The sequence below is a fragment of the Phalacrocorax aristotelis genome, chromosome 7 (genome assembly GCF_949628215.1).
Source record: "Phalacrocorax aristotelis chromosome 7, bGulAri2.1, whole genome shotgun sequence".
Taxonomy (NCBI): Eukaryota; Metazoa; Chordata; class Aves; order Suliformes; family Phalacrocoracidae; genus Phalacrocorax; species Phalacrocorax aristotelis.
In genome coordinates, this window is record NC_134282.1 from 29,972,408 (window position 1) to 29,996,444 (window position 24,037).

The following is a 24,037-nucleotide window of genomic DNA, read 5'->3' on the forward strand; positions in this document are numbered from 1 at the left end:
GGATCATCAAGTTCAACCACCAACCCAACACCACTGTGCCTCCTCAACCATGCCCTGAGATGCCACGTCTACATGTCTTTTAAATACCTCCAGGGATGGTGACTCCACCACCTCTCTGGGCAGCCTGTTCCAATGCATGACCACTCTTTCAGTAAAGACATTTTCCCTAATCTCCAATCTAAACCTCCCCTGACACAGCTTGAGGCCATTTCCTCTTGTCCCAAAACATCAAGTATTAAAACAAGTATAAAACATCAAGTATTCCATAAACTGCTATCAACCTGTTGGCTGAAAGCAAGCAAACACAGTAACAGCCATCTGAGATCATTTAAGAAGTCAGCCAGGCTCACACAAAACTCAAGTAAGATCCAAATGTTTTGAAGCTGCCCGAGCTGACCACTAACCCCATTGCCACATTCTGTGTTCCCAGACTACATGAGCTGCAAAACTAAAATGGCATCTTTTTATGCTATGACGTACCTGCTGTCAAACTGGGAAGCATCTCTCTGCAGCTCACAGCACACAGGCACAGCAACGGGAAAACAGCCTTAGCATGCACATTTAGAGCAATGTTTCCATGTTGGCCAAAAAAAGCTTATGGACATGCAGTTGGGACACTGTATGGATGCCTGTTCTCACCCTTCAGTCCCTTCTCCTCCAGCACCTTCACAGAGCGCTTGCTGCTGGCATTTTAGGCAGCCTCCAGGCTGTCAGACTGATGCGACCTGCCCATGGCAGGAAAGGGAGATAGATCCTTTCCGTGACCTCCTAAAAAATTCCAGAGAGGCCCTTTTCAGCAGCTGTTGGAATTGGGCCAGAAATTGTTCTTCCTCGATTCCGATATCCTGAATCCTGGCAAAAAGGTCAAAAATGTTTAATTCCTTGTCCTATGAATGTCCTGTGAAAAAGTTGGAAGACTTACGTCTCTTCTCCTTTTGTCTTTTAAGTAATGTTTTGGAATTTTAGAAGTTGCTCACTTTAAAACACTATCAAAAGTTAAACAATTTTGTTTTACACCCTAAAGCAGGTAGTACACAAGCTGAAGTGTACTTTCAATTCAACCCCTTCCAATGAGCTATTGCCACAAGAAACTGGCCAGCCAGTTTCTGTCTGACCTCCGGGTAAGTGAAGCCCAAATCACCAGAAGACCCCTTTAAAACAGGGTGGCCTTTTGCAGTAGACAGGCTTAGGGCAAAGATATTTTAATTTTCATTTCTCCACGTTCTCACATTATCAAAGACCTTTTCAAGAGGAAAGAGCTTAAACATTCGAAGATGATTTTACAGAGCATCTTCCAGAAACAGCCTTTTCTCTCTCATCCAAGAGATACCTGTGTTCGTTAGAGCAGTTCTAGCATGATTGTGAATGAACAAATACAACTTAAGAGTAGAAAACATTACATGTGTTTCCAAAATAAACCCCACATTATTGGACAAAATTCTAATTTCACTCATTACAGAAGCTGTGGGAAATCCTACATATGCTGACAGCTGAAACTGCTGTGGGTACGTACCAAGTCAAACATCCAGCACCTAAACAGGAAGCAGAAAACTTCAGGAAAAAAAGTAGAAGTTGAACTAGAAAAGCTTTTTAGTGTTTTTCCATCCCTTAATACACCTGCCAGCTGCCCTCATTCTGGCTCACATTATGTCAAATCCCTTTCTTAACATGGTACACTGCTTTTAAATCACACTCGCTGTTGCCCTAACATGTTGGTTCCTTCCTACAGCTGCTTTTCTTTGAAATGAAACTACAGAACCAGAAAGAATTAAACCTGTCTTATCAAAATAACCCCTTTAAAGGTAAGAAATTTTTTGAAAATTGGCAGAGAAAACAGCCTTGACCAAAGATTCAAATATAGTTCAGTTGTCAGCAACAGGTAACCACATATTTTCCGGGACAACATCCAGTATTTCAGTAACAAACTCATGCTGTTTAAGCACGCGACTTTGGGCAAGCTTGTCATTCCCAGAGCTACAACACCACCAGTGCTGGGCTTAGATCTTTCAGTAAACAACGACCTATCTATTATAAAAAGCACCCAATATTTTCTGGGAGTCTTTAAAAGATTATATTTACCTAGTAAAGTATGTTCATTAAAACAGTACTACGCACCAGTACATCATTGGCAGCTTGATGTGAAGATTTTTTAAAGTATTTTGAAATTTATTAGCAAAGGTTAGATACATGGATTTGAGAATTTCAAAACCTACTTGTCTTGCCTGAAGAAAAAAAGTCTCACCAATTTCTGAAGAAGCATTTCAATGTACTGTAACCTCAAGCTTTCGAAAGCATAAGGAATTCCGTTTGTGAATTCACAGGCAGGGTGCCCAATCACTCAAAATTTATCTAAACAGTAAAAACTAAACTCCTGTCAATTTTAAGGCATGTTCCTAACACTTACATCTCTGCCTGCCTGCCTGCCAGGTGAGACATTTTCAAAGCTTGATTAATCCCCATTCTCAGCTAGGAAAACAGAAAGCAGCTTAGAAAATAGAAAAAAATGATCGACTTTAAAAACTGGCAAGTCAGATAGAGAATTGGGACCAACCAGCAAGTGCTTCCAGCTCTTGGTGACAGACACTGTCCACTACATCGGTCCAAATACAAGCACTAACGCACGTGTTTTCCAATTAAAATAAGGCACAAATGTAGGTAAAATCATGATCTGAGATCTCACAAACCTTGAGTGGTGAAGTAAGGCTTGAATATAAACAGTGAGCTGAGCCTACACTTCACAGTCCGGGCCCCAGTTAGGTAGGTCACTAGAGGATCTTACATTCTCACCTGAAAACATTCCCTACCCTCTGACCACCTGCAGTTGAATGCAAATAAGACCATTCCAAAATCTTACAAGATAGCAACCTCTAGATGCCTTAATTCCAAACAGCAAAGCACAATAAGAATCCTTCTCAGGGAATGCTGCAGTGTTTCCTTGTAAAAAGACATTAGCTGCATTGTCCTGCCTTCAAAACTGGTGCCTTGCCCAAGGGTTTCTTGCCCTTTGTCACAAGGTGACTACCCTGGACTCCTTTCATGTTCCCCACTGACTGCTGACCATCCCGCTGCACAAGCACACCTGCCCTCACACCACATCAAAGTCCAGAGCTTCCCGTCTAACTCACACACGCATGTGTACTGGAGAAAACACTGATTTTTCTCTAATGTAAAGCCTTGCAAATACTGAAAGCTTGCAGGAGATGCCATCTCCTTCATGGTGCTCCCCTGGTCAAATTGACCTTGCTGAGAAGCAGAATCAATACACCACCAGCCAAGCGCTGTGTTAAGAGGACTGTATCATTTCTGAGAGTCAACCTGGTAGCTCAGCCTGCACCCAAGCGCTTGGAGTGATTAGTTACCTTTAGCAGCGCTGCACTTCACAGGGCAAGTGGTAACCTCAGGGTTTGCGATGTTAAACTTCACGGAAAAGGCACATTCGGTTACTGTTACTACCACGGTAGGTATAGAAACCACTCCAAGATGACATTGCATAATTACAAAGCTCTGTCAAAGTTTTGGGCCAGACAGCCAAATCTGATTTAGATTTAGGAAGGAGGTGCCTCTTTGGAAAACTAAAAATTGAGCTTGCTGCAGCCTTTTTGAATCTTTCGCCTAGTCCCAAGAGAGTATCTCTGCTTTAACAAGAACAGAGCAGAACTGATCAGAGCAACTATGTTTCTAGAAAAATAAGGGAAAGCTCCGTAACCACCTTCTTTTGGCAACTCAGTTGCCTTTTCCCAGATACCACCAGAAATAAAATTTATTAGGATGCACAGTAATACATAGTGCCTGGCAGCTGAAGGCCTCTCCTTCCCCTTGCTCTGCCCATCACCATGCCTCCGCTACCTTCCCCTCCTCAATGCTGAAAATCAGTCGACTCACTTTCAACTCACTTTCAAAGCTTTCTGCCTGCATCCCGGTTTCTGACCCCAGGACTTGCACCTCTGCTGGTGTTATCCCTGGGCCTGGCCATCTACAGCAGCGTCGCTGTAACTACGGGTTGTTTTCAGAACAAATAGCTTTTTCTTTGTTGTGGCTGCCACACAGACATGTCAATAGATGTGTGTGTTGTAAGAATCAAGAATATGCTGGCACAAAACTCGTGGGGAAGCTCTCAGTGCCTCACAAACCTCCTAATGCAGAAAACAGATAAAAGGTAAAATAAAATTTAAAAAAAAAAAAAAAACAAACCACAAAAAAAATACCCAAACCCACGACTGATGCAAGAATTCTGAAGAAATATATCTTATTAATAAAACACATAGACCTAGATTTGGATCCTTAAGCTTTTTGTACCATCACAGGAATGAAATCTGCAGCATAAATGCCCTTAGCACTTATTCTGAAGTTATTTAGAAGCCAAAGGTGCTTGAATAATTTTCTCTTTTAAACATGACCGAAAGGCCGACTTAAACAATGCAAGCAGGCATGAGTTTTTAAAAGGATACATTTTAAAATAAGCACAAGGTTAGACCTGCCATACATGGTCAAAGCATTCACCCGTCCACTCCAGCATCCACCCCAGAGAGGGAACACGAGCAGGTGCCTCCGGAAAGAAACTCCCCCAGTTGGCCAAACATCCAAGTTGTAACTCAGTACAAATTTCATCCCAGTAAATCAGCCTCTGACAAGCTGCCGCACAGCAGCTCAGAGAGCACACGCCTCAGATGTGCTGAAACACATTGCACCATGCTAAAAAGTACAAGATATTAAATGGGGAATAATGCCTCTGTCTATATAACTCAACATTTTTGTTTTAACAACTATGTCTGCACAAAGCCGCGTCAAATTCCACATACAACTTTGAATAACTCAGATCTAATGTGTTGTCTTTCTCATGCATTTTTGTTCTGGCCTCAAGAACTGCAATATCCAACCAATGAACTTTCAAGTAAGGCTTTTCCTTCCTCTAAAACATTAGTCAGTTAATTTTTTTTAAGTGCTTCTATTATCTTACAGATTCTACTCAAAAACTCATAAATGCAAAGGCTTTGCATTTTTACCTTTGTACAGTATTCTTTTTTCTAGCATTATTCTACATTATGCTTCTATTACAGTCTATTCATCTGTAATAATGACTAATTCATCAGTTCTCTAGTAACATAAAACTGGAACAGCTCATTTGATTACACACAGATATTTCTTAACCTGCCTCCATGATACCGCTGTAAGTTAAATTACCTCCATCTCCTCAATGATGAAACTGAATCATGAAGTAGCTAGTCGCCTTGTTTTAGTCCTAATCCAGTTTTTTTAGGGAGGTACCACTCCAGGGCTCAAGTTGTGAGGGCATGCCATACTGCAAAGCAGATCCTAGACTTCCACAAGAGCAGGCCCACTTTTTCAAGTATAAAACTCACCAAAAATAAAAAAGACAAAACCAGAGAAAGACAGAAATAAGAAGATTTAAAAAAAGGCACAATACGCCATGTTTGAATCATACCTAACATTGCTATTATTGCAAGACCTCCAAAATAATGGTTATTAAAATGCTGCAGTATCTGGACTGTCTTCGTTCATCATAAGGCAGCACATGAACCAGTTTATTTTGGCTACATGCGAAGCGCAACATTGCTCCTTGAAAGCCAGCCGATGAACTCTCTGGTCCCAAGCAAACCTTTGGGCACTTGCTCACACGTACCAGGCTAAAACCAACTTTATTCTCTCTGCTCCCAAATAGCTTACCATTAAACAACTGAACTGTTCTGCATGACTTTGACAGAGTAACTACAAAAAGCAGTAACTAAAGTAAAGCAGAAAACACAGGGAGGAGAAAAAACAAGCAGGTGACGTACACAAAGGCACAAAGAGCAACAGTTTTTATGTGGCACAGAAAGACGTGAGCCAACGACAACCCAAGTATCGCAGCGGCTGCAAAAGCCACCAATGCATTTAGCAACCTGCCACAATACCTGCACTCGCTGCAGCGGGCCGTCAGGGCTCCACACTCCCTTTCTGCTTTCAAACAAGATTTTTTCCGTAAGGGCTTCTGACGGCAATATCTACACTGATGCTTTCCCTCGAAGATTAATGATGTTTTAATAGGCTTCCCAAGGATTTAGGGATGCCCAGGGCGGCAGTGTCCCCGGGGTGGGTCCCAGGGGCCGAGGCGGGGCCCAGCGAGGCCGAGCTCCGGTCCCACACCACGGCGGAGCTGGCGAGGCGCCCTCGGCCCGGCCCGGCCCCCGCCGGGTGCCCGCCGCGGCGGGGAGAGCGGGCCCGCGCTGCCGGGAGCGCCGTGAGGGCGAGGAGCCGCCGTCCGCCGCAGGCCCGGCCCGGCGGGCTCCACAAAGAGGGCGGAAGGCGCGGCCGGCAGGTGGGAGCGGACTCACCGGGCTGGTGCAGCGGCGCCGCTGCCGCCGCCTACGGGGAGACGGGGGGACAGAGGAACGGAGCGGAGCGCAGCCGCCACACGGCGCCCTCGGCGATGGCGGCGGCGGGACCCACCGAAGCGGCGGCGGCGGCGGCGGCAGGAGCCGGAGGGGGAAGCGGAACCGCCGCGCGTGGCCACAGCCCGCCGGGGCGGGGCACCGCCCGCGCGACTACAGCTCCCGGCGGGCACCGCGCCCGCGCAGGAAGCAGCGATGGGGGATGGCGGGAGGTGCGGCGCGGCCTCGCCGAGGGGAGGCCGGAGCCGGCGGGAGAGGGGGGCTGTCGGGCAGTGTCTGCGCCCGGTAACCGCCGGCCCACCCTCAGCCTTGACGGCCCCGGCTGAGAGGAGAGCAGGAGAGCGCTGCTCGAAGCTGCCTTGCCCTCCTCATCCTCACGCCTGCGGCACGGCCGTGCTGTTTTGGGCTGCATCACCTGAGGGGGTTTTCTTTTTAATATATATCTACTTGTCCAAGGCAGCCAGCACCGTCCTGGCTTGTATCAGCAATAGTGTGGCCAGGAGGAGCAGGGCAGTGATCGTGCCCCTGTACTCGGCACTGGCGAGGCTGCACCTCAAATACTGTGTTCAGTTTTAGGCGCCTCAGTACAGGAAGGACATTGAGGTGCTGGAGCGTGTCCAGAGAAGGGCAATGAGACTGGTGAGGGGTTGGAGAACAAGTCTTATGAGGAGCAGCTGAGGGAGCTGGGGTTGTTTAGCCTAGAGAAAAGCCTGATTAGCCTGATGTTTACCTTGACTTCAGGAAGGCATTCACCCTGTCTCCCATAACATCCTCATAGACAAGCTAAGGAAGTGTGGGTTAGATGAACAGACCGTGAGGTAGACAGAGAACCGGCTCAACAGCGGAACTCAGAGAGTCGTGATCAATGGGGCAGAGGCTGGATGGGGGCCCGTCACTAGCAGTGTTACCCAGCGGTCTGTGCTGGGTCCAGTTTTATTCAATATATTCCTTAATGATGCGGATGAAGGGATAGAGTTTACCCTCAGCAAGTTCGCTGATGATACCGAGCTGGGAGGAGTGGCTGATACACCAGAAGGCTGTGCTCCCATCCAGTGAGACCTGAACAGGCTGGAGAGCTGGGCTGAGGGGAACCCCATGAAATTCAATAAGAGCAAGTGCAAGGTCCTGCACCTGGGCAGGAACAACCCCGTCCACTGGTACATGCTGGGGGCTACCTGCTGGAAAGCGGCTTTGTTGAGAAGGACCTGGGAGTGCTGGTGGACAAGAAGTTGACTGCAAGCCAGCAATGTGCCCTTGTGGCCAGGAAGGTCACAAGGCTTTTTATGCATCCTGGGGTGCATAAAAAGCAGTGTGGCCAGCAAGTCGATGGAGGTTATCCTCCCCCTCTACTCTGCCCTAGTGAGACCACATTGGGAGTACTGTGTCCAGTTCTGGGCCCCCCAGTTTAAGAAGGACAGGGAACTGCTTGAGCAAGTCCAGCAGAGAGCTACCAAGGTGATCAGGGGACTGGAGCATCTCCTGTAAGGAAAGGCTGAGACACCTGGGTTTGTCCAGCCTGGAGAAGACTGAGGGGGATCTTATCAGTGCTTACAAATATCTGAAGGGTGGGTGTCAAGAGGGTGGAGCCAGACTCTTTTCAGTGGTGCCCAATGACAGAACAAGGGGCAATGGATATTTGGATATTTGGAAAAATGTCTTTACTGGAAGAGTGGTAATGCATTGGAACAGGCTGCCCAGAGAGGTGGTGGAGTCACCATCCCTGGAGGTATTAAGAAAACTCTGTAGACATGGCACTCCAGGGCATGGTTTAGAGGAATGATGGTGTTGGGTTAGTGGTTGGACTTGATGATCCTAGAGGACTTTTCCAACCTTAATGATTCTATGATTTTAATTTTTTTTTTCCTAGGGCTGTGGGGGCAAAAAAAAGCCTACCATCCTAGAAAAACAGAAGCAGACCACTTCTAAACTGGCTCTTCTTCACGCCTCGCTTCCATATTCTGGCATTTAAATTTGAGATCTTTTCCTCAATGCTTCATTTCATGAGGAAAAATGGTTCAGTACAACACAGGTGCTTCACACTGCATTTCAGTGTCTCCTCAAGGTCCATCCCAGCTCACTGAGGTAATGGGCAGCAGCCCACTCAGCCAGAAGGTTGGGAAGGGTGTCTGAAAGCACCAAGGTGGTCATGCTTCATGTTCATTAACTGTGCTGTACTTACTCTTCCTCCTGCCCTGAAGGCACTGGAAGGGGCTCGTTTTAGTATCAATACAGCTGACAACAAATTAACCCTCCTCCCACCAATCTCTCAGGTCCAGAAGTCCGGTGAAAGCAGCATGCATTAGCTACAGCAGCAGGGCACAAAGCAGCTTTCCATGGCGTCACTTCCTACCATCAGCGACCTAAGCCACTACTCAGATACCCGGATTCCAAGGGATGTGGTAGTAACACAGCCGAGAAAGTAGCTGTATGCCCTCAAGGCTTCTCCCCCACAAATTCCTGTGATACGTTTAATCTTGCAGATGACTTCCCCAATCTTCCACCTGCCCTGCAAACTTGGACGTCACCTCCTCTGTCAGTCCCAGCCTGAAGCAACATCTGATTTTTCCTTCAGAAGGAGAAGGATGAGCATCAGGTAGATCCTGCTCATAAAGGTCTGGGGGGAAAGTTGTAGGCTTAGTCCACTGAGTCCTCAAACCTCTGCACATCCAGGGACAAAAAGTGCAGATCAGACTTTCCAGCTCCTGTTGCTTTCAGCTAATGCTTGCTGGCTCTCTTCTTGCTTACTCTCCACAGAATGGTCACAGAAAACTCGGCCCTATAGACCTGCCTTATTTCAGCCCCATTCTTCCAAAGTGGCCCCACTGTGGCTGCTGGAGAGTGCTCTGGTCAGCTTCCTACTGTGGGCAAGGCCATCGTTATTGCTTCTCTTTGCATATTGCTTTGTCACTCTCCCATTCTGACTCAACCCTGTATTTGATCCTCCCAGGATCAAGCTTTTGCTAATTCATCTCTGCATGTACATCTCGAGAAACCACAGCAGATTTCTGAACTTCACGCTTCAGCTCTACTTTCCTTCCCTATAAGGTGACCTTACTTCCCCTTGCTGCTTCAGCCTTGTACCCCTTAAACTCACTCAGCTCCTGCTCCAAACCATTTTCTGAATCCTCACCCCTCTCCCATTCTTCTGTCTCCCTCCCCAGGCACAACTTTTTAAACAAACTGGGAGGGTTTTTTTGTTTCGGGTTTTTACCCATTCACTTGTGATTCAGAAAGTCTTTAACACCCCTGCCCCTCCACCTTTTCTTTCGTTGCAGATTCAGTCCTTACACACATTAATGATGGATATGTTTGTGTCCAACCCTTGTATCTATGTTCTCTTGCTAAGAAGACAAGGCCATCTCATTTCTGTCTCTGAAGCTGCCAGAATTTTTCCACAGGGAAACAACTGCCTTACAGCTCGTCCTCCATATCTGCCAGTGATCCCTGCAGGGCTGGCACCTGCATCCTCCTGTGTGTTGCACACCTCCAGGGCCTGCCTGCGAAATGCAGCGCTGGCTTACTGAGGGTAGCTTCTGGCATGGGAGAGAAAGTTTTACGGGCAAATTCCTTCATACTTAACACTACAATAGTTATTAAACTTATTTACAGCTTTTAAAGAAAAACTTGTCTACAATATTTATAATACAAATGCTGTGGATTTAAAACCAGCAAATATTTGCTATTTGCCATAACAAAAAACATCTGAGAAGTTCTGCGATTTCTCTCATATTTGACATTAACCAAAATCAGTATTACTCAAGTTTAGCTGAAAAGCTTATCAGTGGGATCTTGATTTATTTTAGATACACTTAGAAGCCATGTGCCAGCCAAACTGATTAGTGCATCTTGAAACTGCTCTGAAGCCAACTCTTTGGTTCATACTGACAGTGCTAAGCCCCCTGTAATTCAAGTACCTCATGCCACAGTTTCTCTTACAGCCTCTTACCACTAACACGGGTTTCCATTCTCACATCCTTACTTGTACAGATTTCTAAATATCCGCCTACATTTTTTTGCCATTTGCAATATTTTCTCTCATTTGTCCAAAGGACATTAATGTTTCATTTCACTAGGCTATGATATCAGGCAGATTATTTTAGCTAAGGAGTCCAACCTGTGATTTTCAATTGGTATTATCTGACGTTAAAAAAAACTGTGAGCTTTCAGGCAAGAAAGACCTGCCAGAGCCGAGTGGCAATCTGGATTGTTGCCATTCCAAGGGTCAGGCTGCAACACAGAATTACTTACCTGTGTAAGAGAAAGAAAGCACAAGAACAAACTCAACTCTGGGAATGAAGAATCCCACTCAGAGACAAGCGTTACAGCACTGGTCCACAGCCCTGCTACGCTGACGTGGTGAAACAGGCAACCAAATCTCACTGCAATTGTTCTCTTTAATTTCTCCCTTCCCCCCAGCAGATGCAGTGCATGATTTCTCTGAGGTAGTGGATGAAGCACTGACGCAACCATCATCATTCAGCACAGGCAGGGGAGAACAAGAGCCCAGTGTCAGAGCACTTGCCAACCTGTTGTGGGTGAAGTCACAAGACAAGCCTTCTATTGAATTCCAGCAGAAGCAGAAGATGCCCAAGGGATCCTGAAGCTACAGCTGAGCAGTGATGAAAGGCCGATTCTGCTGATGAGAAGTCCTGGCTGCACACAGAGTCCTCAAAAGGAGGTCAGAATCTGAAAATTAGGATTTTCATTCACCCCCCTCACACACGCACTTCCCAAAATCACCTGCTTTTACTTACTCCCATCTTATAGGGAATAAAATCTGTCTTCTCTACCAACAGTCCCCAGGAGCTACCATAAGCTCACAATGCCACCTAGGGACAATCAGAAACAGCAACCGAGCTCTTCTGTCAATCCAGAGCAACTCAGGTTTTCCATTAAGTAATTTCCTCTCCATTTCCTTGTATTTATCAGCTGTTCTGATGGCTAAATGCAAGTCTTCTAAATATTTGCTTCAGGGCAGTATCTTTTCACCAGTTTTCATCTTCCATTGATCACTCATTCCACTTCTGAAATAGAGTGAAATTTCTTTCGAGTTTTCTAAACTCTTTCAACTCTGCCTAACTTGAACAAGAGCAGCTAACCCCTCCCAGGTATTCAAATGGCAGAGATTTTTTAAGCCTTCTCCCGTCCCAGGTAAGCACAGAATGTCTCTTCACAAATTCACATGTAATCCATCTGGACAGTGTAAACAAGCTTAAAATTCAGAAACTTTAATGACAGATAATGCTTTTCATACCCTTAATAACCAATCCCTGAGCCAGTTGGTTTAAATTCAAGAAATACAAACACCTCTGCAAGAGGCAGCACTGAGGTCGAAGCAGGCTCTAGGCCAGGGGGAGGGAATCAGAACTGAGACTGTGGCAGTCCTTCCAGCTTTCTGCGGCACTATTCCTGCCTTCCATCTGCTTTGTCTATTGACAACGCACCAAAACAGTCTTCCATGTGTGAAAGGTGTTTGTAAGAATTAGGCCAAGGAAACTATAACCCATTATTGGACCCTCACGTATTAGCAAGATGTCAGAAACAGTAGAGTAGGATTAATTTAGGAAGCTGATGTAATATTCAGTGAGTTCTGCTGGACAGAGGTCAGTCATTCTGTATCTTTATTCTGAGGCGGCCGCCAGGGATAAGTGTCCGTATCTGCATACCGCTGCAAGAATCAGACTGGAGCAGAGCACCGTGGCAAGAAGAGTCACGACGCACACTAAGGAACTATGTTGCCTGAACCCCACTGGAACCTGCAGAGTCGTTTCCTCATACACCTACAAAGAAAAGAAAATGGATTACATGCATTTACCAAGCTACTTATTTTTGACTGCAACTTAGAGGATTAGTAACCAGACCACTATTCAACTAGCTCTTTGCTAAGGCTTATTCTGGGATTCAAAATCTAAACCAAAATGGGATGTAATCTTTCAATTTACACCAAATGGAGCTCCCGTGATACAAAGCTCAGTATGTTTATCTGCTACCATTTTGAATGGTAGCCATTTATGTCCTCTGTATCTCTGTTCTTACAACAGTCTTGCCATTGAGGATATGTCCGTGACACAGCACGGAAGAGAGAAGCTCTTGGAATGAGCATTTCACAGACCACTGAGAAGCCAGCTTCCTCCAAGGCAAACAACTATTTGGTTTCTCTGTGATGCAGGAAGCTCCAAAACATTTTTGGACAAGAGCTGCAGATATCCCAGACATCTGCAGGTATCTTGAATGTAGGAAGGCATGTGTGTTACAAAAACAACAGATTTGTTATAAGACAAATTAGTCTGAATCTCTGTGCTACTGCAAACCTTTCAAGTATCAGAGGCAGTTGTTGGCCCCATTAAAGATCCAACTTTCCTTGGTTTTGAACACAGAATAAAGAAACTTCCTATCTTCCTAGATACTTAGCCAATCAGATAAAACAAAGAGAAGTGGCCTTTTTTGAAGATGCTATTCCTTCAATCTTTGGGGTTTTACCCCTCCTTTAGTTAGATCATAAAGTAGTTTTCCACTTTGCTACTCCTCTGAAGCACCTATGTTGTAAAGACCTTTCTTAATTTGACCAGTGCCAATTATACCCTGGAATTCCAAGTAAACTTATTAAGGGAAAAAAGGTGAGGAGAGCAGCCCCATAAAGGACTAGAAGAGTGCAGAGCGACTACAAGCATGTCAGAAGGGTAGGATGACACCCTTCAGAAAGGAAGAAGGGAGCCTCCCTAAAGAGGAATCATACAACTAGTCTTTTACTGATTAGTTCCTGTGATATGGAAGTTGCTAATCACAAAAAAAAAAAAAAAAAAAGCAGCAGTTTTTAAAAAAGAGCCAAGAATTCCCACCAGAAATAACAACTCACAGGTTTGTGCGTTATGCTGTACCACTGACAGGGGCCACCAGTTTTGCCTGAACAGGGAGCTTCCACTTCAGCAGGCTTCCAACACTCTGCCAACAGGCGACCTACAGAAGATATTAATGCGTCAGCAGGATCTAGACAGGATGAAGCCATTTGGCCTGCAGGACTTTTCCAAATGTGGTGCCTTTCCTCCACAACAGCTAGACAGAACCTACTCCCTGAAAGCCAGGAGGTGAAACAGCACTGACAAAAATGTCCCAGCTAACCTGCACGGTCAAAAGTGGTGCTTTTTGTGAACTTTGCAACCCTTCCCTTCTGATGCCGTAGGTACCCAAGGAAGACTTTCACCTGTGTGGTACCTTCGCCCTTCTGTCCTTAACAGGACAAGGAATTCATCATTAGCCTGTAGATCCCTCAACTTTAGCCATATAGCTATAATTTATCTTCCCCCAAATCAGAGTTCGTTCTTCCATTTATCCTTGTTGGCCTCCTGTTGGCACATGCAAGAACTCCCCTCCAATACTTTAAATGTTTTCATGTTAATAATAAATATGTTTTCCTGCTCACAATTAGTAAATGTGGCAGAAAAATGGGAAAATTTCACATCCCTTTTTTAATTGACCACACAGTCTTTCCTGCCCCTCAGTTTATCCCAGAAAATCATTGCTCAAATAATGTGCAAGTGAAGATAAAGGAGCTGAGAATCATTAGCACATTTGACTTGGCAGCTTGCAAGAATGATTTTGCAAAATGAAATACAATTTGTAGCAAAAATGGAGGATTTCATTGTTCATATACTTTAAAATATTAACTGTCAGTGATATCAGGTTCTTGTTTCACAGGAGTCTGAGACTCCAACAATTCTAACTTTCAGGCACACAGTATTTTCTGCATCCCCATATATATAGGGAATGCAGGAAGAAAGTGTTAGAAACCATCAGAACACTCTGATTACTCTAAATACCTGATAGCAAATATTAAATATGCCACGCATGGCTTCAGCTGCCAAGAGAAACACTGTGAAGACATGGTCTGAGCAGCTGACCTTTAACAAACCAGGGCCCATAAGAACTGTGACAAACAGACCAACTGCCAACTTCCAGTACGGCAACAGTGCAACACCAAGAAGCCTGTTGACAATTAATCTGCCTTTGGTCAGGCAGCAGCAGCATTCAAAGAGGAAGACAACGTAGTCTTTATCAGGGCCACTATCTTCGCCTCGTGTTCACGTGACTACCGAGAGCTCCATCTCCAGAAGACAAATACAGACCCAGTTTCCAATCTCTGGATTGCCTGCGGTTATTCCTCCCTCCTCAAAAGAACACGTAACAAGAATCTCACTGTCACAGCAGCAGATCAGAACTTCTGGGCTCTTCAGAACAACCAACACTTCCTCGCTCTCTTCCGCCGGCCGGTGATACCGCCCATGCACAGGCAAGGTAGCTCTAAAACAGCGAGAACACCGAGGGTCGGGCTTCATGTACAGGAGAACAAGAAGATCTGTGGCTAAGTACTCAGGAGCCTCCACATCAATGACATCAGGAGTTAACACTGCCTGCAGGTGAAGAAAGATATGGATGTGGTCGTGATCAGAATCGAAGTAAGGGAGGGAACCAGGGAAAAAAGAAATTAACTTTTTGTGCATGATTCTGGGATTCAAGCGGCCACTGTCTGCTGCAGTAACCTACTGCAGCATCAGAAGGGAAAATTATTTTCCTCATTCTATTGTCTAACACTGGGCCCAATTTCACGGTCAGGAAGATCAAGTTGGAAATTCTGTCCTTAAGCTGTTCCAAAATAACTTTTCAAGTCCCTCTCCAAAGAGCAGTTCTTATGTATGGAAAGTTTACAGCGCAACCACACCTACAGCCAAACCTAAGAGCCGTTAGCTTAACGAAGTGTATCGGCAAGGCCATGCCAGCGCTTGCAAGTAGCCCAATGGCAGAAGTTGCCCAGAGTCTTTGCACCCATATGTTTTAACTGAATTAAGCGCCTAAGGTTACCTTAAAGTGCAGCCTTAGCACATCTCTCTACCCAAAATGTGAAGCAAATGCTTGAAAGCAACATAGCAAGCTGTTATGAGAACGAAGCTGTGAAGCAACTCAGTCCAAATGCGCAGCATGAAACTGAGAGCCCACTGCCGCCTCTTGTGTGGGGGTTAACCTTCCCTCTTTTCAGCCTGAACAACTTGTACCACAGTTGCTCCTCTGGGGCTGAGCAGAGTTGCAGCGGCTCCCTACTACACACACCTATGGGTAGAAACATCAGCAGCACATGACACAAAATACCCCGCACTGGGTGATGCTGATCAAGCCAAGAGACACAAAGAGATGTCACGAAGATGATACTGTGCAGCACCTCCTTCCGGGAAAAGGAATTAATCACCTTGGTTCAATGAGCCAGATAATGACCAGAGATTACAACTTCCTGAGCATACTCATCCTTATCTGAGCAACTGCCAGATGTCTGTTAGCTTCTTAGGGGTTGTTACCTTTGTTAAATTCTGCTGCTGCAGTGACATCAGCTCATAGGGATCCACGTAGATTCCTGGTGGAAGACGAGTTCTAGCTGCCACTGCGCATCTTCCTGCATCCTCCCCCACTCCAAGTTCTGCCCTGACCAGCAGGTCCCTTCAAACAAGTGACAGAAGCAAAACGGTTATACCTGCATCTCCAAAGATGGCACAACCCTCCTCCCTGAGAGACATACTCTGAAACGCGCAGAGATCAGATGCAGCTCTCATTGTGCTATGTGCAACAAATCCAGAAAACAGTTCCCTGTCAAGCTGTGCTGTCCTTCTCTGGTTAGGATGACGTAGTTCACCCTAACTCCACATCCATGACCAAAATGAAGTTTCACTTCCTTGTCAACTTCTCAGAACTACCAATGGTCTCCACACAGACCTTGGAAAGGGGCCTTCTCTTCTTCCTCCACTACAGCTTGTAACTGTTAATTACTTGATCATGCTAATACGTTCCTAGTGCCTAGCCACGCCTACGGATCACACGGCAGTGAGCTGATACAACTGTGCACAGATTAGAAAAGAAGCTTCTTCACACATAAAATTAACCGGCACGTTATTCTGATGCAGTGCTGGGGTGACAACTTACCTGTGAAACCCCTCTTTCAGAAGCTCCTGCATGACAGTGGTGTCCCGACAAGCAGCCTGCACATCTAAGGGAACACAGAATGAACAAGTAACAGTGTTTAAAGAACAGCACACATAATTATCACACGGGCAGCCAGCCTTAGCGAGCAAAGTTGTATAATCTACAAATACATCATCTGCAAAACCTCTCTCAGCAAAAGGCAGAGTATTTCAATTTAGTACAACTAACAGCTCTTTTGTCAGTAGAACACCAAGCCTCAGCTACTAGGAAGGCTGAAGTATCTTGTTTTTCCAGTAGGGCAACTTTCAAAAGTGTGCTTTTATGTTTACAAAGGAGCTTGTACTAATCCCCACTTTTTCGCACTGCAACCCCCATTCCAGGTGTGATTCCTTATCTTCTACTTCTGTACCAATCTCTGTGAGAGATAGATTGTAACAATGACCTTTGTGTTACAGCCATTCTTTATTTTTTCTCTCTTAGTTTCCACAGGATTTCACTTTTTGGCCTGAAACTCCAGTCATCTTATGTATAACACCTGCCTGAGTGGTGACCTCAACCAGGGCCACAATGGCTGAATATGAAATTTTGCAGGTCTTGCAGCAGTTTTGCAGTTACCTAACCCAGAAAATTGCTTGCTTCCATTATTAATTTCGAGAATAGACTATCTCAGTTGGAAGGGACCAACAACGATCATCTAGTCCAACGGATGATGTGACCACTTCACAGCTGACCAAAAGTTAAAGCATGTTATTAAGGCCATTGTCCAAATGCCTCTTAAACACCGGCAGGCTTTGGGCATCGACCACCTCTCCTGGGAGGCTGTTCCGGTGTCTGATCAACCCCTCCGTAAAGAAATGCCTCCAAATGCCCAATCTAAACCTCCCAGGTACAGCTTTTAGCCGTTCCCAGCCCCAGCTCCCGCAGTGGCACCCGGATCCCCCTCGCCGGGCCAACAGGGAGCCGCTCCCCCGCGGCCAGGCCCGGCCTGGCTAGGCCGGGACTTACGGAGGGCGCAGAGGAGCGCGGCCAGCCCGGCGCCGAGCAGCCCCTCGCCCCGCCGCCGCCACCACCGCGGGCCGCCCGCCATGGCAGTCCCGCTCCTGCCGGTCCCGCTCCCAGCGCCCGCCTGACCCCACGGGGCCGATCCACCCCTCTCCCCGCCGCACTGCCGGACCCCGCCGCTAAGCGCTGCCCCGACGCCTCCTCCCGCCCGCTGCCCCCGGCCGCTGCGCGGGCACCGAGCCGCAGGGACCGGGCCCCGCCGCTGCCTCCCGCAGGCGCTGGCGCGGGCAGCCCGGGCGGGGGCCTGCGGTGGGAGGGCCCGGCCGTAGCCGTTGCCACCCTGCTGGCGAAAGTCCCGGTGGAGGGAGCAGGCTCTGGGCCGTCGGTCTGCCTCGCCCCCCTTCCCTTCCTCCCCGCCGCCGCCTGAGGTGAGGTGAGGAGAGGTCGGAGGGAGGGGTGGGCCCGATCCTGCCCCGCTTCCCTTCCCCCTCAGCGTTTAGGCCCCGACCCGCGCACGACCCCGAAGGTTTGCTCATTTGGCGGAAACAAGCAGTAGAAAAGTGGCTTTTTAACGGCAAAAAAATCGTTATGCTGCAGCGCAGACGTTGACGGGGGAAGAAAAAAAAACCCAAAACACACAAACAAAAACACACCACCTATCTGTGTTTCAGAACTACTGAAACTAGCGGTTCGTGCCTGGCAGCAAAGGTCTCTGCTTGTGGTAACTGACGAGGCGAAGCCTCTTTCCCGTCTTTTACGTGGATCCCAACAGCATTTTCTCGTTTGTATTTCTTGTCTAAGGATCCCATTCCCGTTTCAGAGACGGGGCCCACTCTATTGTCAGTGACCCTTCAAAAAGCCATTTGAGTTCAATTTGAGGCATCATTTCTCATTTTAAGATGGTGAAAGGGGCTCTTGAGAGACTTCTGCTTTTCTCCCTGACTTATAGAACTACTTAAAAGCAAAAGGTACAGCAGCTCTAGTTAATTTTCAGTATTGAGAACATTACTGCAAATTTGAACTCTTTCCTACGTGTTTTTTAGCAAAGGAATACTTTTCCACTCGTCCTCAAAGTAGCTTTTGAAGATTAACACATTTTTTCTTGCTTTGGAGACAACAACTTTTTGGGTCTAATTTCTTACTCTGCCTTGTGGCAGTCTCTAGGGTAGTCAGAGGAGGAGACAATCTTCATGTTTGGCATGTTTTCACTTACATAAAATCAAAAGTAAAGTAAGGCATGCATTCAGTGTTGTACACTAAGCTGGGAAAGAGGATCTGCACCAGATCTGCATCTGTAAGTTTTCTCTAGTATTTCATCTGACTCAAGAAGGGGACAGAGCCAGAGGAGTTCTTGAGCATTTTGGGTATGGAGAAATGCAATAAGGCAAAAAAAGAGAAGTCACTGTCAGTCAGGCTGATGTTCCTCCTCTCCTCTTGCAAGACAAAATGCTTTGGAGAAGACTGAAAAGGATAATTATGGATTAACCTCACCTCAGTCATGCAGCAGCTGACTAATGCACTGACACTTGAAAGTTTAGTAGTCCTTACTTTAAAATTAAATTCTCATGGGTACAGTATGTTCATACTAACTGTGTAGATACAGCCATATGTTTAGTGGGTCAGTTGGCCATTTCTCCTCACCCACCCTCTTCCTCTACCTTTTAAGGATGGCAAAAGTTCCCGGTGCCTCGGTGCGACAGCTCAGCATTTTCAATTCTTAAGACAGTCTCAACCTGCATGAACATCTTACAGCTCAAGCTCTAATAGAAATGTGCTGTGTAAAAAGCATTTTCATTTCTCACTTGCAAATTCTCAGTTTTTCAGTTTCATTGACGATATATTTTAGCTTGAGAAGGCTTAACCATTTGAACATCATCTCCTCTCTTCAAAATTAGTTCATGTTTTTGTTGTTTCCTAATAAGGGGTTTAATTACTTTTGTCCTTAATTCCTGAATCTCTTTTCTTTCCTTATCTTATGTCGGTTACAGATCTGCTGCTGTACTGACGTTACTCTGAAACAGATTTACAAAAACTTACTAGGTACCTGTCCTCTTAAAATGGAAAAAAAAAGGGAATTCCAGTGTTACATACGTCAACATTACAGATGAAAGGGTCTCCCTTACCATATGAAATAAGGAATACAATATCCTCAGGCTTGTGACAGAAACAAAGGAAATTTGAACCATATTATTCAGTTTGTATCTTTTCAAAGCAAATATGTATAATAGACAAATACCTACCGTAGGATTTTGTCTTTATTGCATCTCTTGCAACATTCATATTTGATTTTGTAGAAACTCTTTCAGTGGAGTTCCAGGACATTTCAAATTTTTGTTTTACGTGCGTTTTCCTGAATTTTTTTTGTTTTCAAATATGCTCAAATAAGCTTACAGCAGAAATTTATCCTTACATTTTTACTGAAGAAATCAGATTCTCCCTGAAGTCATACCTGGAGCTTTCATATGAACTATCAGGCAATGCAAAGTTAAAAGCGTGGTAGTTAGAGCAGAAAAGGGTTTGGTAGGTAAGCAATTCCTAGCTCTCCAGAACAATGGGTATTGCAGCAGATGTCATTTGTGAAGAAACTAATACACTGATTTACTATTTAATGACATTTTTCAGTTTAAAAATTAATAAATACTAAAGACATCTTTTAGGTATCATTTGACTGTGCAGTCCTGTACACAGCTGGTAAACCAAAATGTTAACTTGTGTGTGATACGTAATCCCGATTGAAAGCCCTAGCTAGTAGTGACAGGCACAAACCAGGAGTTGAGAGTCACTCTGCGCCCTGGCACCCAGCTCACCGAGCATGCAGGGACGTGTTCCACTGAAATCAGGGAGACCTATGCTGTGGCTGCATGTTTTTGCTGAATTCACATCACTTGAAGCCTGGTAAAAAGAACAGTACCAAGAGACACCCCTACTTTCTTTCCCTTTTTTCTTTCCCTCTTTTTCAGTGTCACTGAGGACACCTCTGTAAAGCTGACCACATTAAACCAGCAGTGAGTACTGTAATGACTTACGTTGCAAAGAAGTGCGGCATCTGCTTTCAGCCTCCATCCATTATCCTGATCTACAAAGAAGACAACAAGGATAAGACTCGGCAGCGCATCATGCCTGTCAGAAACTTCTCCAAGTTCTCAGGTGCACTGCGTTTACTTGTAGCATTCCCCAAGTCCTCTCCAGACACAGTGAGAGGAATGGATAGTTGGTAAGGGACAGTCAGGTAGCTTCTCACCAGCATGCAGGGAGCGCAAAGAGGGGTTGTTCTGTAGTAACAGTGTCTCCCCTGAGGAGCCACGGGCTACACCTTAACCTGAGTAAGGGGCTCTGCTAAATCTGGAGGTCTCGCTTGTGAGGGTTTGTGAGAAGAGGATCTGTTTATGGGAAGAGATTTGCTTGCAGCTGTCAGTCTTCATTGTGGCTTTGTCTTTAGACTGCAGCATGGCTGCTGAGCAGCTGAAGAACCACCCTCGGCACAAGGCTTACCTAGAAGGAGTCTCGCTGCATCAGCTAAAGAAGCTGTACAGTTTGCTGAGAGGTCATCTGGGAGGAGAGAGCCTGGCTGAGAGCTTGGAGAAGTTTCAGCGAAAAGAGACAATTGACCCAGAAGAAGATATGAACAAACTAGATGACGAGGAACTAGCCAAAAGGAAGAGAATCATGGATGAGCTCTTTGAAAAGAACAGGAAGAAGACAGACGACCCAGATTTCACCTATGACATTGAGGTTGAGTTTCCACAGGATGAGCAGCTGGAGTCCTGTGGCTGGGACATGGAGTCAGGGGAAGAAATCTGATTCTGGACAAAGATGTCTTGGACAGGCAGTTCAGAGACAAGTCCCCCAGTCTCAACAGAAAGGGTCAGCATACGGGTTCTGTTGCATCATTTTCACTTCATGCATTGATGCACCTCACGGCTATGGAGAACTCGAGGCCTAAGGTGCTATGGCAATTCCATGTTTAAGTGAACTTCGTTTAAGAAGCCAGACTTGATGAAATGGAAATTGGGCAGCTGAACTTATTGGCTGTTTTTAGTCTTTTCCTATGTGTGAGTGCCTAAAATAATTTGAAATTATTAAATCCTCTGTTCACATTTCAGTCAGCTTTGGCTGAAAACCTCACCAGCTTACCATGATTTCTATTCGGCTTAATCTGAAAATGAAGCCTTAAATATCTATGTTTTGAAAGCAATGTTAAAGCTTTATTGTATACATATGGTGTTTATTATTACTTGTTGGAACATTAAATATGTGCTAGTCTTTCTGGATGAACCAACACTGCATTGAGAATATTGCCCTCGTGTTTCCTGAGTGACGTTTAAATCTCCAGCTTCAGCTTACACAAATATAAATTCTTGTATTTAAGAAATAGAGTATCTAGGAAGTAAGTTAGTCTTGAAAGTAGTGTTGAAAATACAGTGATTTCAAAGTGATGAAGCAAGGTGTTTTGCTCCCTTTTACTGCTAGATGATGCTTCCTCAGTAAGTGCTCAGTTCTGGGCAAATAAACTATCCGAAACAAAAGTAGCATGGTAGAAACTCACAAAGGCTGCGGGTGGTCTTAGAAGAAAACAAAACCTTTACCCCTGCTGCCTCATCAGGCTACAGTTCCCAGATCACTCAAAATAGTGCTAGGGGTGAACCTGACGTGACAAAGCTGCAGCAAGAGGTCCTCCACATAGTGTTTTCATGGTCACTGAGAAATTCATCTCTGCAAACTAATAGTTCACTTATCCCACTGAAGTTTTTAGTCCCACCATCTTCCTCAGCTGGTTTGTACTAGCCAAATCCTACTGTCTTGTAAGAATTTGAAGACTAAGTTTAGGATTCTTTACAAAATTAGGCCACTCCAAAAGCTTCCCAGGTTTTGGCTTTCTGAAGCTCGGTGGCTCGTAAGGGTTGTGAATGGGATGGGCCTTTACCCCGAATTGAGTGGCCTCAAGACGCTTGTGCCTAAGGTAACTAAGAGCAGTTGTAAAGAGCCTCCAAGACCAATTTATTTCCTGTCTTCCTTCTTGCGACCACAAATGAACTAAAACCTGTCAGTTTTATCAATAAGGCATCATATCGTAGCACAGAAGCTAGAAGAGCTCTCCTCCTACATGCTGAAGTGATAGAGCCAGTTCTGTGAAAAATCTGAAGTGTCAATTAAAGCACTGTACTTTGTCATCACTGGAGAAGATGAGCGAGCTTATGTTTGTCCAAGGGAGTCTTCAGTTCAGAAGCAAAATGGAAGCTGAAGCCTCATTTGCCAAATATTAAAAAAAAAAAAAAAAAAAAAAAACAACCCCTCACCTCTTCCACCCACAAAGGGGTATGTAGATCTTCAGCAGAGGCCTTTTTCTCTTTCCAGTAAAAGATTGCAACATACCAACACATGAAGATCTCTTATTTGCGTGAGAGGGGACCCGTGGGGACCTCTCCTCCACACCCAGCCCACTATGGTCCTTCAGGACAGCAGCCCTTCCCAGTATCACCTGGTCATCGCAGTTTGGCCTCAACTTGACACAAAGGCATTCCATGGCCTCCTCCAGATCATGGTAAAAGACACCAGGCAGGGTGGATCCCCGATCAGACCCCTGCCATATGTGTCTTCTCACCAGCCTGCTGGTAGAGCACGTCCTACTAACTGCTGCCCTCTGAAGTTCATCATCCAACTGATTTTTATCTGCCTGGTTGCCCACCCATCCAGACCACGACATCCTCACTTGGATGCAAGAATGTTGTGGGACACAGTATTGAAAGCCATGCTGAAGCGGAGAAAAATGGTACCCACTGCTCCCCCCTTGCTTCCAAATCCAGCCATTTTGTCATGAGAGGCAAGCGGGCTGGTCAGGCATGTCTTAACCTTGGTTAATCCACTCTGACTGCTCCCAGCTGCTTTCTCCTAGAAACGTGCTCCAAGAAAGCACACTCCATGATTTTCCCAACATGAGAGTGACCATTCTGTTGCTCCCGAAGATGTCCTTTCAGCCATTACTGAAGATGGGTGTGACATTTGCCTTTCTCCAGTCACTGAGGACCTCCCCTGATCTCCATGACCTCACAAAGACAGCAGCTTTGTAAGGACGTCAACCACTCTAAAAGTGGAAGCTCATCTTGTTTGCCTTGACATCACTTGCATGTCCCAGCTCTGGAAGAGCCTCAGCTTTCCCAGCACCATGCCCCTGTGCCTCAGCAAAGCTGCCCCCCTCTCTCGTGATGGTGGAGTGTTGAACATCCCCCACATCGGCTTGATGCAAGCATCCATGCCCCAGGCAGTGACAGGCACCTGGGTTTCTACATATGTGCATGCCCATGGCTGTGCCCCACATCCCCTGCCCAAAAGGAGAAATAGCAGTGGCCATGGTGGTGGAAGTGCATACCTCCACCCCCGAAGGCCAGACCTAGCACCCATAGTGGGGGGAAATGTCCACAAGGAGTGGGGTGGTCACAGGGGCACCCTGCCAGTGAGGAGAAACCAAAACGTGCCTGTGGTACCCAGTGCCAGCGCAGACCTGCTGGAGGACATCACAGGGGTGTATTTATAGGTCACTGTTGTCCCTCGGGCATGCAGCTTACGGGCAAAAGAACAGCTGAAATATGTTGAGGGATTACCCAGCTGGGGCCTGATTTGGTGTTGGCTCTTTTGGTCTAAAATCATGCCAGAAAGCAGCTGTTTTCTGAGACAGATTTGCTATC

The 24,037-nt window shown here is 45.9% G+C and overlaps 3 protein-coding genes across 6 annotated transcripts in view; 1 reads left to right on the forward strand and 2 right to left on the reverse strand.

The window, feature by feature from the left end:
* Positions 1–6,546, reverse strand: part of PAK2 (p21 (RAC1) activated kinase 2) — a 42,559-nt gene extending 36,013 nt beyond the window's left edge. Inside the window, exon 1 of one of the 2 annotated variants that reach the window (XM_075099580.1) lies at positions 6,333–6,546. The gene's annotated coding sequence lies outside the window, so the exon portion shown is untranslated. Of the gene's footprint in view, positions 1–5,912; positions 6,053–6,332 lie in introns of those variants that run through there. The other variant, XM_075099581.1, reaches the window with a different exon arrangement.
* A 5,039-nt stretch (positions 6,547–11,585) lies between these two features.
* On the reverse strand, positions 11,586–17,638 carry PIGX (phosphatidylinositol glycan anchor biosynthesis class X). 2 transcript variants are annotated; one of them, XM_075099586.1, is made up of 6 exons: positions 17,358–17,638; positions 16,353–16,416; positions 15,734–15,872; positions 14,584–14,797; positions 13,246–13,346; positions 11,586–12,169 (listed from the first exon to the last, which is right to left on the reverse strand). In XM_075099586.1, exons 1-6 carry the CDS (start codon positions 17,437–17,439, stop codon positions 12,011–12,013), a joined length of 759 nt encoding a protein of 252 aa, XP_074955687.1. In that variant the 5' UTR covers positions 17,440–17,638; the 3' UTR covers positions 11,586–12,010. The 2 variants fall into 2 exon arrangements, with proteins under 2 accessions (XP_074955687.1, XP_074955688.1); XM_075099587.1 differs by having other exon boundaries at positions 14,513–14,797; positions 17,358–17,542.
* Positions 17,639–17,652: 14 nt separating this feature from the next.
* Positions 17,653–21,635, forward strand: CEP19 (centrosomal protein 19). Of its 2 annotated transcripts, none has more exons than XM_075099589.1 (3): positions 17,653–17,782; positions 20,315–20,501; positions 20,794–21,635. In XM_075099589.1, exons 2-3 carry the CDS (start codon positions 20,372–20,374, stop codon positions 21,153–21,155), a joined length of 492 nt encoding a protein of 163 aa, XP_074955690.1. In that variant the 5' UTR covers positions 17,653–17,782; positions 20,315–20,371; the 3' UTR covers positions 21,156–21,635. The 2 variants fall into 2 exon arrangements, with proteins under 2 accessions (XP_074955690.1, XP_074955689.1); XM_075099588.1 differs by having other exon boundaries at positions 17,661–17,787.
* The last annotated feature ends 2,402 nt before the right edge of the window (positions 21,636–24,037 follow it).